The 13,495-nt window shown below is 40.7% G+C and overlaps 1 protein-coding gene across 1 annotated transcript in view; it reads right to left on the reverse strand.

Annotated features, from left to right (window-relative positions):
- Positions 1 to 9,241: 9,241 nt before the first annotated feature.
- GAPT (GRB2 binding adaptor protein, transmembrane) overlaps positions 9,242 to 13,495 on the reverse strand; it is a 5,191-nt gene continuing 937 nt past the window's right edge. Inside the window, exon 2 of the mRNA XM_024765355.1 lies at positions 9,242 to 11,065. Within this exon, the coding sequence (XP_024621123.1) occupies positions 10,208 to 10,681 (474 nt within the window). The 5' untranslated portion in view covers positions 10,682 to 11,065 and the 3' untranslated portion in view covers positions 9,242 to 10,207. The remainder of the gene's footprint in view (positions 11,066 to 13,495) is intronic.

A 13,495-nucleotide genomic window follows, 5' to 3' on the forward strand; every position in this document is an offset into this window, starting at 1 on the left:
TTTTTTTTTTTAATTTTTGTCTGCGTTGGGTCTTCGTTGCTGAGCAGAGGTTTTCTTTAGATGTGGCGAGCGGGGGGCTACTCTTCGTTGCGGTGCGCAGGCTTCTCATTGCGGTGGCTTCTCTTGTGAATCACAGGCTCTAGGCACGCAGGCTCAGTAGCTGTGGTACTCGGGCCTTGAGGGCGCAGGCTTCAGTAGTTGTGGCTCGTGGGCTTAGTAGCTCCACGGCATGAAGGATTTTCCCGGACCAGGGATCGAACCTGTGTCCCCTGCACTGGCAGGTGGATTCTTAACCACTGCACCACCAGGGAAGTCCAGGCATTGAATAATCTTAATGTCTGAGGCATTTTCACATATTATTCAATTTCCACAATAACCTTACCGTATTCTTATTAGTGTTATTTATCAGCTGTGGATTTTCTGACTCAGAGTGGATAAATAACTTTTGCAAAGCCACATAGCTAATATTCATTAGAACTGTGATACTATATAGGTCTAGTATATGTTTTAGCATTTATTTTTTCTACTCTATTACACTGCCTAGAAATATTTAAATTCATGCCAGACCTGTGTAGAAAGCTAATCTGTATGAAATTTTCTCAACCAATATTTTCGTGTTTCTAATTATTTTTAATAGCAGTTTACAAGCCCTTCAAAGCAATTGGAGATTTTGCCCTTTCTTTTACACAAACAAGCCAACACAGTGATAATGTCCTATAATAATGGGCCTCTTTTGTAGAAAGGCAGTCATTAATTCTTATTTTCATTCTAGGTAAATTCTGCTATATAATTCATGCTTTAGTAATCCAGTGTAAGTAGCCTGTTCAGACTGCTCAACTAAGTCAAGTTCTTCTATTACAGGCTTTAATATCACCATGTTTCTTTCCTTCATAGCATTTATTTATGTTTTTAATTATGCTTTTGTTTGTAGGGTTTTTTTTTTTGGTATTTCATCTAGACTGCATTGTATGTTTTTATTCACCATTGAGTTCCTATCACAATGCCTAACAGCTGATGCACCCTCAGTAAATATTTGTTAGCTGGGTAATGGCTAAATGGATGCATGGATAGACAGAGGAAGGAAATCAGCACAAGACAGGTCATTTTGGACTGCTGGCATTAAACAAGGATTCATATGTGATCTGGAATTTAATATAGGCTTTGAGAAGGGGGCAAAATGTTGAACATGTCAATCCACATGTTGAAAATATACACCCCTTATTACAGCTTTTTTTCCCCATTAAGTGCAATCGAGGAGATGCATCCTAAATTAAGCCTCACAGCTTTCTTTTTCAACACATGTGGGCGAGAAGGTATTGTTATATTAAGCAACACAGCTAATTAAAAGAGGAAATGAAAATCATTCTTAAATGAAAAGAGTACCACTTCCCCCTCTGGTTTCCTTTACCATTATATATCCTTGAACTATAAAGTGTTTCATTAGAAAGAACTATTACTAAACAGTAAAATCAAACCATTTCTACAGATCTGCATGACACATTAGAAATAGTAGGAACAAAGAACTACATCTTGATTTAGAGCTAAGGGACACATTTGCTTGATTATTGTTTGTTCTGCAGAGGGTCTGAAAAGGAAAGACACACAGGCAGCCCTTTCACTTGCTCCACATACAAGACTCTTAGCCCCCCACTGCCTTTCAGCAGCCTCATTCATGAATATATGCCCTTGCCTAGCCCTTGTAGATGTCTAGCTTTCTCCTTTAGACAGAACGTTCTCTTTTGATTACCATTAAGGGGATTATATATTCTCAAGGTTCTTTTTTTATGCATCTTTTCATTCCTCCTTTTTCTAAATGTTCCCCCTCCCGTGCACTTTCTAGTCCTCTCCCAAACCTTTGCTCTAAGATTTAATTAGTTGATCTAGCAAATTCAAAAGTAATTATTGCTTTGCTTTTGCTTTTCCATCTTTTGATGTTAAAAGGAGGAGATTCTCCCTTAAATGTAACATCAGATTTTTCCTTGCTCAGGTACTTCACAATATTCTCCTTGATCTTCTGGAACAAACAGACTGAAAATAGCTTCTAGGCCCTTGCCATTGCAGCCCAGAGAAAATATTTGTCATTAGCTCTTCCTTCAAATGTGCTCTCCAGCCCTCTCATTGCAATGCAGTTGTCACAGACATTTCCCCACTTCCTCCCCCTTCCCCTCACCCTGAATGCGCCTCTTCTGTTGGTCATGTGTTTCTCTTATCAGATAATTGAGTTAAAGGTGTATATAGTCTAGACAAATTCTTCCAGATGAAACAAGATGACAAAGGAGTACATTTTAAGAAATAATGACCCAAAGAGGACATGTCGTGCACCACTCCACTCCTGATTGATGGGCTTCATTACTTAGCTCCGGCCACACGAGAACCACATGCATTAAGAAATCTGTATACTCTGCTCTCTTAGGGCTATCTTTGCTTAACATTTAGAAAAATCAGCATCATTTCTAAATGCAGAGAAGGCCCAGCTAAAATAAAATAGATAAAAGCAAAGCCCTCAGGAAATGAGACTTGAAAGGATGCTATGAAGAAGACTTGGATTAAGAAACAAACAAAACCTTTCTATTTTCAGTCAATAAGAAAGGCAGCAAGTTACGTTGAATAGCCCTGAGTTCTGATCCTGATTAGTCATAAATCACTGTATTACTTTAGGGAAGTCACATAAACTTTCTGGGACTCACTCTTCTCATTTGCAATATGAGGAAGTCAGTTTAGATAATTTCCAAGTTATTTTCTCAGTCTGAAATTCCATGATGCTAAGATAGAAGATATCATCTACTAATAACACTGTAATAAAATAACCTGAGCAAGTCTCTCATCAGAATGACTGGGTTCAAATCCTGACTCCATTTTTTTTTTTTATTGACCCTAAGATCTTTGGTCAGATTTTAACTTCCGTAAGTCTCAATCTTCTCATCTGTAAAATGGGGATAACAACAGTACAAATGCAATAGAATTGTTGGTGAATTAAGAAAGATAATTCACATAAAGCCTTATCATGGTGCTTGGTGCTCAGAAGCCACTCCAATAGTAGGAATGTAACAAGGACTACAGTCTTCTCAGAAACACCTAAGAAGGAAAATAAAATGTACATTTCTGTGTATTTGCTTGATGAGTTTCCAATATCCTAATTTGATATTTAAAAAATCATATGTTAATAAAGCCTAGTTAATTATATTCCTCCTCCTAAATTCTCAGTATCACAATTAATATGTCAGTCTAGCATGGAGTGGAGCTGGGGAAGTGGGCCTGAGGCAACAGCTAAACTCTGCTTTTCACTGAGCTTCAACCTTATGGCTTTTACAGCTTCCGGGCTTCTGGGGAGCTCACCTCAGACCCAGCTAGCCACCGTCTCTGTCATTAACAAAGATTTAGAATACATGTGGCAGTGGATGGTCTGACTTCCATAATTTTCCGTCTTAACTATTCACTAAAGCCAGTCTGTCCTTAAAAAGGAAAAGCACTCCAGAACCACCGAGCTTTTGTTCCCATGGCAACAGCATAGGTCAATAGCTGCAGTCACACCTTCATCAGCCTTGATTGCGTCTGGCAATTTACCATCTTCTGTGCTTCCTTTTGTTTGAGCCTCTCTCATTTGCTTAATTCCCATCTCTATTGGGAGAATCGCAAAATGCAAAACTACGGGAGCTGAATTTAAATTAAAAGCTATGGGAGCCTTAATAAAACACTGGAGAGCACGGCTTATTTTATAAAACTCATAGACATGTGCTTGTTAGAATCAAGTCCCATATCCTGAACCTCAGAATCTCACTTCCCATATTCTGTTACAGCCTAGAAATTATTTATTTGCAATACCCTATGGTTTTTGGGAAAATCGATGCCACTTCTGCCTTCCAAGATCCTATTCTGATATCATGGGTATCAGCTTTGTCAGGATAAAGTCCAAATTCCTCAGCTTGTCATACAAAGCCCTATATCAGCTGACCTTTGCTCACAGCACCCCCTTCCTCGTAGCCGTCTCCCTTTACACTTAGGTGGTATTTCTCTTCTTTCACTTCTTGAACACATCCTATACTCTGGGTCCTCACACATGCTGTCCCCTCTTTTTGGAACATCCTTCCCTCAGCCTCCTTGCCTGGCTATCTCGTAATTGTCCTCCAGGTCTCAGTTTAGGTGTCACTTTCCACAGGAAAGCCTTCTTAACCCCAAGCCTGGAGAGTCTTCCATTACACCACGTGCTTCCCTGTTACACCATTATCTCAATACATTCTAATAGCCTGTAGAAGTATCAGAACTCCTTAAAGCTGTGTAAGCCCACCGAATGCAGAGGCAGGGTCTGTCTCTACACCCTCCATCCACTAACCCCACTGCTGAATTTGCAGTGCTCCTTCAGTGTTTGATACATCACAGGCACTTCACAAATATTTGTTGCATGACTGAAATCACTTTATCCTACTAGATCATGAGAGTCCCTTGTTATAAATTTCATGACTTTGGTGTTCTGCAACTTCCTGTCTATCCAACTGTAAGCATCTACCAGAAGGTGCTTTTATTCAAGATGTATTTGCAATTTTCCTATCCTTCACAGGGATTTCAGTAGATAACCAGTCACTTAAAGTGGACAAATTCTAAAATCCCTGGTCTGTGGTCTGTGTCTTTTTTTCAACCACTGATTTTTAGGTCAGCTCAATGCAGTCATCCTAAAAAGATTTAAAAATAAGGAACAAACAAAAATGTTGAAGTAAATGAAATAAGTAGCACTACTGAGCCATACACCTCTAGTCATCAGACAAGTCCACTGGCCTGAGGCCTAGCAAGCCCTGGACCCCTTCTTGCTACTATACACAGAGTCCTATGTTTCAGAGCTCATCAGTCAGCAGTCAGGGGAAGAGAAGGACAGACACACTGTTTGCTAAATGTGACACCACCTGAATTCAGTGACTGGGGATCACAGGGACAAATCTTGAGCCAGGCACTAATGTTGAAGAGGCAGCTACTCAGTACGTGGTACACTGACACCATGATACTTTGAGGCTGAAGTTTCTGACACTGCGACATTCTGAACTGTCAGCTTCTGAAATTATTAGCAAGCATTCCATGCAGTGGATATCCTCCCTTTATCTCTGAGCCTTCTCTGATCCCATCATTAATTTCATTTCTATTTCTGAGTGACACCCACACCTTGACCTCTAGCCATCAGTCTGGCCCATGCTGAATTTCAGATGTCTGAAGGATTATAATACTGCATAGAAATAAGCATTAGATGGTGAGCTATGTGAGTCAAATGCTTCCAAAGGACATTGGGGGCAGGAGAGTTCAGGCATAAATGTCTATGTCACCTGGGGAAGAAGTGTGAGAAGAAGCTGGGAGCTAAGGAAAGCCTCATGGAGCACCACTGTGCTGAATGGGTGTACAAGAGGAAAGGAACTTGCAAAAGAGCTAAGGAGGGGAGAGAGGGAACAAGAATACCATGCTGCAAAGTGATAACACAATATAAGCACTAAAAGGGGATGATGGAGTTTGTAACTCCCTGAATCGTAAAAAACCAGCTGGTTATTGTGGCTTAGAAGAGCAGTTTAAAATGTGAAAATAGGGCTTCCTTGGTGGCACAGTGGTTGAGAGTCTGCCTGCCGATGCAGGGGACACGGGTTCGTGCCCCGGTCTGGGAAGATCCCACATGCCGCAGAGCGGCTGGGCCCATGAGCCATGGCCGCTGAGCCTGCGCATCTGGAGCCTGTGCTCCGCAACGGGAGAGGCCACACAGTGAGAGGCCCGCGTACTGCAAAAAAAAAATGTGGAACTAGGGTCATCTTTCCCCTCTCTTCCCTTTCCTCCATGGAACCCAATGTCCAGTCTCCCCACTGGCCCAAGTGCCACATTTGCTCTGCTCCTTCTACTGATGTGGCACAAAGCTCACTTGTACTGAGACAGCAAAGAAGTCTCATGACAACTGAATTTCTATTAAAATCTGGCTTAATATATCCTTGCATATTAGTGATGTTCAAAATAATACCTGTAAGTTTTCCCATTTTGTTATTTTCCGAAGTATTTCAGCAATTTCACTAAAAATGTTAGTCTTCAAGAAAACACCTTAATGATTTGATCAGCAAACATAATTGAGCATATCCTATAAGCGAGTACTGGTGATCAAGCAGGGAGTAAGACAGAAAATGTTTCTGCCCTCATGGAACTTACATTCTAGGTAAAGAGAGCAGATTATAAACATACAAGAACACTTGTCAGGTAGTGATAAGTCTATGAAGGCAACTAAAGCAAGGAAAAGGGTCTGAGATTCACAGTAGGGGGCCACTTCAGATCGGGGGGGTCAGCTCTGAGTAGGTGTCCTTTGATCAGAGAGTTCAATGAAATGAGGAGTTCACAGTGTGAATATCTGGAAGAAGAGCAGTCAGGGCTGAGATAATGTAATGTCCATGAATTCAGGCAAGTCTGAGGACCAGTGAGAAGGCTAGTGGTCACATAAGTACACTTCCATGACAAGGACGGGTGCAATTACCAATATGTTTACCAGTAGCCAATTGTTATCTACATTCAACAAGGTTAGAAAGGCAGTAAAGGCAGACAACTTCTTCCTCCTTTTTATATCTACTTACCTTACTAGCAATTTTTTTTTTTTTTTTTTTTTTTTGGGGTACGCGGACCTCTCACTGTTGTGGCCTCTCCCGCTGCAGAGCACAGGCTCCGGACGCGCAGGCTCAGCGGCCATGGCTCAAGGGCCCAGCCGCTCCGCGGCATGTGGGATCCTGCCAGACCAGGGCACGAACCCGTGTCCCCTGCATCGGCAAGCGGACTCTCAACCACTGCGTCACCAGGGAAGCCCCTTACTAGCAATTCTTGTGTGTGTGTGTGTTGGGGGGAAACAACAGAGGGGGTAAAGGAAATTGTCATTCAACTTCTCTTTTTACCATACATGCCCTCCATTCTCCGTCCCGCTCCTATTTCCTATTCTCGTTTCTCTCTCTCCTTCTCTCATTTCCCCCACTCTTCTGCTCCTCCTCTTCTCTACCTTCGTCCCCACCTCCCCTTTCAAATTTCTATCTTCCATCTGCATCCTTTACAATATTTCTGTACCTTCTTAAAATCTCAAAAGTGAAAATCGTCTTTGAGAGATAAAAAGATTGCTTACATTGGCTGAAAATAGCAGTTTGCATTTGAGTTAGATTATTAGCAAATGTAACCACATGTACCACAATTAAAAGAGGAAGGAAGTTGGGGGTGGGGAAAAAGACCCAGTAGCGTCAAATATAATGAGCGCGGCTTTACGAGGTACTCACAGAAATGTCGGCATGTTCACACCCCGTGACTCGTAGCTAGTCTCTGCAGGGTTTCATGGCCAACATCCAGCAACAACGAGCACCGGGCTCCTTGCCCCGGCGCTCACGTCTGCAACTTGCAACATTTCACTTCAGTCTGACTTAACACTTCATCATAAAGGTAATAATAATATACCCCAATAAGAGGGCAGAGTAATATACCCCAACCCACTATTGATCTCACAGCAAATGGGCCCTTGCTTAGCTCACTGAGAAACCTTGCTTTACCACCTCCCGATGAATGCTCAGACAAGACTGTTAAGGCGGCTCCTCCAGTGCCCACCTGTGGCTGCTCACCTGCACAGAGAGTCTCGTGATTCCTTTAGATAATACCACTTCAGCTGTTCTGGATTAAACCCCCTCTTCGTTCCAGCCTGATTCCCACCATCCTACCAAGACAGAGATACTCCCTGGTGGTGTTTCTGGCAGGTAATTTTCAGCTCCTATGATTGAGTACTAGGTAGGCATGGGTATAGATTACTCTAGCAAAAAACTTACTGTTTGGGACTTCAAAATGACCATGTGGTCCCGGACCAACATAAATGCTTGAGATCAACATAAATCCTTTTCTCCTCTAGAAAGTGAATAGGAGCCATTTCAAACCTTGCCAGGTACCTTGAGTAGTGAGGTACTGAACAATATTCTTTACTGTCTTAAGCACTTCCATCTTGACCCTTTCCAGTTATTTCTCAACCTGGTAGCTCTTCTAAAAATGTAATGCTGTCACTCCTCTGCTTAAAATCATTTTTTAGATTCCACTTGCACCCACGTCAGAGTCCAAGCCACCTACCAAGACCTACGAGAAGCTGCACTGTGTCTACTCTTTCCCCCTTTGCCAACACATCAGGTGTCACTTCAGCCCTCCCTCACCAAGCTCCAGCTACCATGGCTTTCTTTAAGTTCCCAGAGCACCATACATTCTTTCATGCCTCAGATTCTTTCCATATGCTGGCTCCTTTCTTGCCCATCACCACATTTACATAACCCCTTTCACCCTCATGTCTCAGCTTAAGTGTGCCTTTAGAGAGGCCTCCTTCGGCCATTTTATTAAAATTCAAATCCTCTTCCCTACTGAACGAATGCCATCGTTCTCAAAAACAGAAAGCTTTTGGGCTTCCCTGGTGGCGCAGTGGTTGAGAGTCCGCCTGCCGATGCAGGGGACACGGGTTCGTGCCCGGTCCGGGAAGATCCCACATGCTGCGGAGCTGCTGGGCCCGTGAGCCATGGCCGCTGAGCCTGCGCGTCCGGAGCCTGCGCATCCAGATGAAAAGACAAAAAGAGGACACTGAGGTACCAGAGAGATAGGAAATGCAGGAAATAGCCACCATACCTAAGGCTGGGGATCATCAGAAACTAGGAGGAGGTGTCGTGCAGGGCTGGGACCCAGAGCTCAAGGTGCCGTTTGCTTCCTGCCGGTCCCTCAGGAGCTTGGAGGAGGGCCTGAGGGGCTGGTTCTCAGACACCAAGGAAAGGGTGCTGCTTGGCTGGTGCCGGCAACTCTGACAAGGTGCAAAGAAGCTGGTTCTGGGATTGCTGGAAGAATTAGAAACTGCGAACCACCAGTGATGCTGGAGTAAGTTAAATGACAACAGTACCTTCTCAGAACAACAAGGAGAACGAGAACAAGCAAGGCCCCTTTTCCTTCCTGTTTGTTGCCTACCATTCTTCCTCACCACCCGCTATCGACAGATCCTAACGTGGATACCCCTGGCAAAGGAAAAAGGTATTGATAGTTTGCAGAGTTCCAACCTGAGCAACTTAGAGCAGCATATCCAAGGATGAGTTTAGAGACAGCTTAACAAATAGCATAGTATTTGTTTGTTTGTTGTCTTTTCTTTCGTACTAGACAGAACATGTTCAGGACCCATGTCTTTCTTTTCACTATTTTACCCCCTCCCTGTGTACAGCACAGTAAGAAGTAAATAGAAGGTACTCAATAAATATTCCTTGGATGGATGAATTTATTAGATTGTTTTCAAAAGGACTTAGTAAAATATACAGTTCAATTCTCATCAACTGAATAATATTGAGTGCCTCACATGGTGGTCTAAGTATTGGAGCTAAAATACGAATATGAGACAGTTCCTGACTATTTAGTAGGGAATTTAAGACATCCTCGTATGACACTAAATAATAAAATGCCATTGCAAACATTCATATGTTTAAACGCCCAAAGAATTGAACAGGCAGCCAAATCTATAGGAGATCAGGAAAAGTAAAAAGGCAAATGTAGGTTTGGAATGATTCAAGAGACTTGTGGAAGAAGTTATGATCTGAGGCAGGCTTAAGAGGGGGTGGACAAGCAAAGCTGTGGGGGAGGGATGGGTTCGGCAGCTTTTCAGATGATTCTGATGAAAACGAAGTGAGAGATTAGTAGAAGTCACTGGAAAAGTGAATTTGAACCAACTGTGTAAAATCATGAATTCTGGAGCTAGAAGTATGCATAGTATGTCTTTTACAAAGAGGCGACATTAAGAGGTTATGTGCAAAGGAGTGATGTAAAAAGGCCATTAGGAATATTTTTTGCAGATGAATCTGGCAACATCATGGGGATTGATGCAGCTTCACTGATTATGTAGAAACTAGAGCCAGAAAGACTAGTTAGCAGCCTGTGACAACGATCCTGAGCCAGGAAAGATGGTGGAGATAGAAAAGGAAGAAAAATATAACGAGTAATGTTCAGAAGGAAGAATCAGTAAAACATAATGCAGAATTAATCCAGGGCAAGGAGGGTGGAGAGGATATCTAGAAGTAATCCACAGTGATACATGCAGAGAGGATTCGGAAGTGTGGAGATAAAACAGAGATCATTAAGTTTGAACAGAAGAACTTGATCAATAATGTTATCAGTACAATAAAAGTTCCAGCAAATATTTATCCTCCAATGACTAAACCCACATTTTGAAAAGTTAATAAGAATCCGGAAGAATATATATGTCTTCATCTTGAGGTTCTTCAGAAGTACCAGGCTTCTGGAAGGTATAAGAGTCAAGTGGTGTCTCATTTCCATAGATGTGTTCCTTGAAATTGGTCTGCCAAGTGTTTTCATATACTCCCTTGTCTCTTTCTTCTTTAGCTTGCAGAGGACACACTTCCACATTTTCATAGTTGCCATGTGTGTTAGTGTCCTTCCCAGCAGAGCTGTGGTCTTGGGTTTGAACTGAGATTTTATACCTTGGGCTGATAACCTGGGAGCTCAAGGAGACTCTTTTACTTTGGCCTTTTCTCTTTTTTCTCCTTTGCAAACACTTTGGTAAGGTAAATTGCCTTGTATTATGCTGTTTCCAGTGCCAAACACACCCAATTCCACAGATCACCAACAGTAAAAGAAGGGAAATTCCTATGGAAACGGCCACTGAAGTATTTCCACAGCTTTTCAGCATTTCTGCACAGTATTGTTTCGTAGTATGGTGTAGCCCTTAATGAATTCACAGGTATAGTCCACTGTAATTCTTTGTAGGATATGGTCTGAAAGTAATTTTGGAAGTTCTTTTAGGCATTTCTGTTTCAGATATGAAAGAACATCATGGCAAAGTCCTGGTGTACATAGAGGAGAGGTGAGTAAACTTGATTTTGGAAGCTGGCTCTCGTTGTAGCTGATGATTATACAATTGTTGTATAATTGCACCGTGTCGGGGGGATTTCATTCAACTCCGCTTCCTTTTTTATCAATGAATCACAAAATGAAGCACAAATGAGTGGAAACTAATAGCAGAGCAGAAAACTCAAGGAAGGGAAGGTTGAACGATCTGCCATCCACGTGCCTGCTGTAAATTAGAAACATTTTAATTGCGTATTTATTACATAGCATAGAAAAAATCTGCCAATTTCTACCACTACATTAAGCACCAGCATTTAGTGAGCTCTTCCTTCAGGGTAGAATACAGTACTAGCTGTTGCATTTAGTGATTTTTTGTTTTAATATAAAATATAGTACGAGCTGTTGTGTGTGTGTGTGTGTGTGTGTGTGTGTGTATGTGTGTGTGTGTGTGTGTGTGTGTGTGTGTGGTGGGGGGAGAGTTAAAAGAACCTGTCTCTGCTGAAGCCTGAGTGGTTTTATCACTTAGATTTCAACATGGTTTTTGACCATAAGGCTAATAATTTTCAAGAGAAAGATAATGCTTCAAACACAATAGGAGCAAAGAGATAAGAGTATAGATGTGCAATCATTTCCATTACCTATCACCCCCTCTGTGAAACCTTGCCTGTCCCTCTTTGTAATGATCTGGGACCATGTCTTTTCCTTAATCACACATTCCTCTGTATCCCCATATTAATGAGTCAGTTCTCTATTATAGCATGGCAATCTAAATTACAGGAAATTGTTTGTCTTCCTATCTGGTTAAATGGTGGACAAGGGATCAGGTCTTTTCCTCTGAATACTCCTAGAGAAAAGCATAACACCTAGCACAAAAAAGGCACTCAGTCAATATTTATTGAATAAATGATTAAATAAACATAGGACTCCAAATCTAAGCATCTAACTGTTTAAGTTCACAGTTTAAAACTCAAGACATGTCTTCTAGAAGGTACGGTGTATACTTAAAAAAAGAAAAGAGCTCTTTGATGTAACACAAAATACCTAAAAACAAAATACTTAAAACAAAATTTGAAAGACTTCCTATCACTAGTCTTCTCACAACTTCCAGCAAATAACTTCCACTTAATTAAGATAATTTTAGAGTGCTACATGTTGATGCTTTAAAATGGCAAAGAGGAGAGAAAAATGGAAGTGTTCAACTCGGCTGAGTGTTCTATTATGATTTTATCAACAAAATATTATTACTGTATGTTTTTAGCCTAGTCACAGAAATACTTATATCCAATATTGTTTTCATTATTGTTGTTTTCTTCCAGTTTTATTGAGATATAATTGATATATACCACTGTATCAGTTTACGGTGTACAACATGATGATTTGATATATGTGTGTATTGTGAATTGATCAAAACACTAAATTTAGTTAATATGCATCAGCTCAGTTACAATTTTTTTTCTTGTAATGAGAACTTTACGATCTACTCTCTTAGCAACTTCCAAATAAATAATACAGTATTGTTAACTGCAGTCATCCAATTTCATAGTGCTTATGAGATGATTGTCATGATCCACTGAATGTCATCATCAGTAATATTTAGTTATTTGGGGTCAGCTTCTAAACACTTTTACACGGATTATCTCATTTAATCCTACCATGCACAGCTGTCATGTTAAATAGATACTACTGTTATGCCCATTTTATATGTGAGAAAAGAGAGGATTAAAAAAGTTAAGTAACTTCTTTAATGACTAAGAAGTGATTAAATCTGGATTCAAGTAAAAATTTCCTCCAAATATTATTCCTACCCACATTTCTATGAATGTCTATCAAGCACATCCATCGCTAAATTTTTATAGATGATTAGCTCTGAGGTTCTTGAGTGTTCGGAATCATATCTTATTCATCTTTATATTACCAACAGCAATACTAGACACAGAATAGCTAGCTTGTTAAATATGTGTTAATGAAGGGAGCAACCTGCATTAGGATAAAAATAGTCATGATAAACAGGAACAAAGAAACCCCATGAAACTGTGCCCTGCTCTCAGTAGGAACTCATGTACAACAGTGAACTTTTCTAAATTTGTTCAAGGTTAGAATACGTCAATATGCAAATTTTCAATTGGCATTTCACATAAAATATGAAATTAAATAGGAGATGCAGTTAACTCATAACATTTATTTGATAAAACTATAGGGACAGACACCCCAGACTGCAACATCTTTTACTCTCTTTGGAACTTTTGTAGGTTCCCTCCTTTAAAAGCCCAGACACAGTGCTTGTGTTCAAAGGCAAAGGTTTGGCAAGTGACTTTAACCATTCGGAGCCCACTTCCTTTTTTTGCAGCAGTTGAGAACTGACCATATGTAAGATATTTCATGGTATAAATGATTACTCATTTAAGTAAATATTTGCCAGCATATTTGAACTAAATTTCACATATTGATTGAAATTAATCCGTTTTTTTAAAGCTGCCAGGATTGCAACAGCAGTGAGGAAGGCTAACTATTGTCCTCTGAGGATAAGGTAAGAAATTGTTCTCTGGATTTTCGAGAGGAGAATTTATTTTTAACCATCTATGTTCTTCTATGTAGACATTCCAGTACATTCCCAATATATATATATATATATATTTTTTTTTTTTTTTTTTTTGGA

This window comes from Neophocaena asiaeorientalis, unplaced genomic scaffold (genome assembly GCF_003031525.2).
Source record: "Neophocaena asiaeorientalis asiaeorientalis breed wild unplaced genomic scaffold, Neophocaena_asiaeorientalis_V1.1 scaffold198, whole genome shotgun sequence".
In the NCBI taxonomy this organism is placed as follows: domain Eukaryota; kingdom Metazoa; phylum Chordata; class Mammalia; order Artiodactyla; family Phocoenidae; genus Neophocaena; species Neophocaena asiaeorientalis.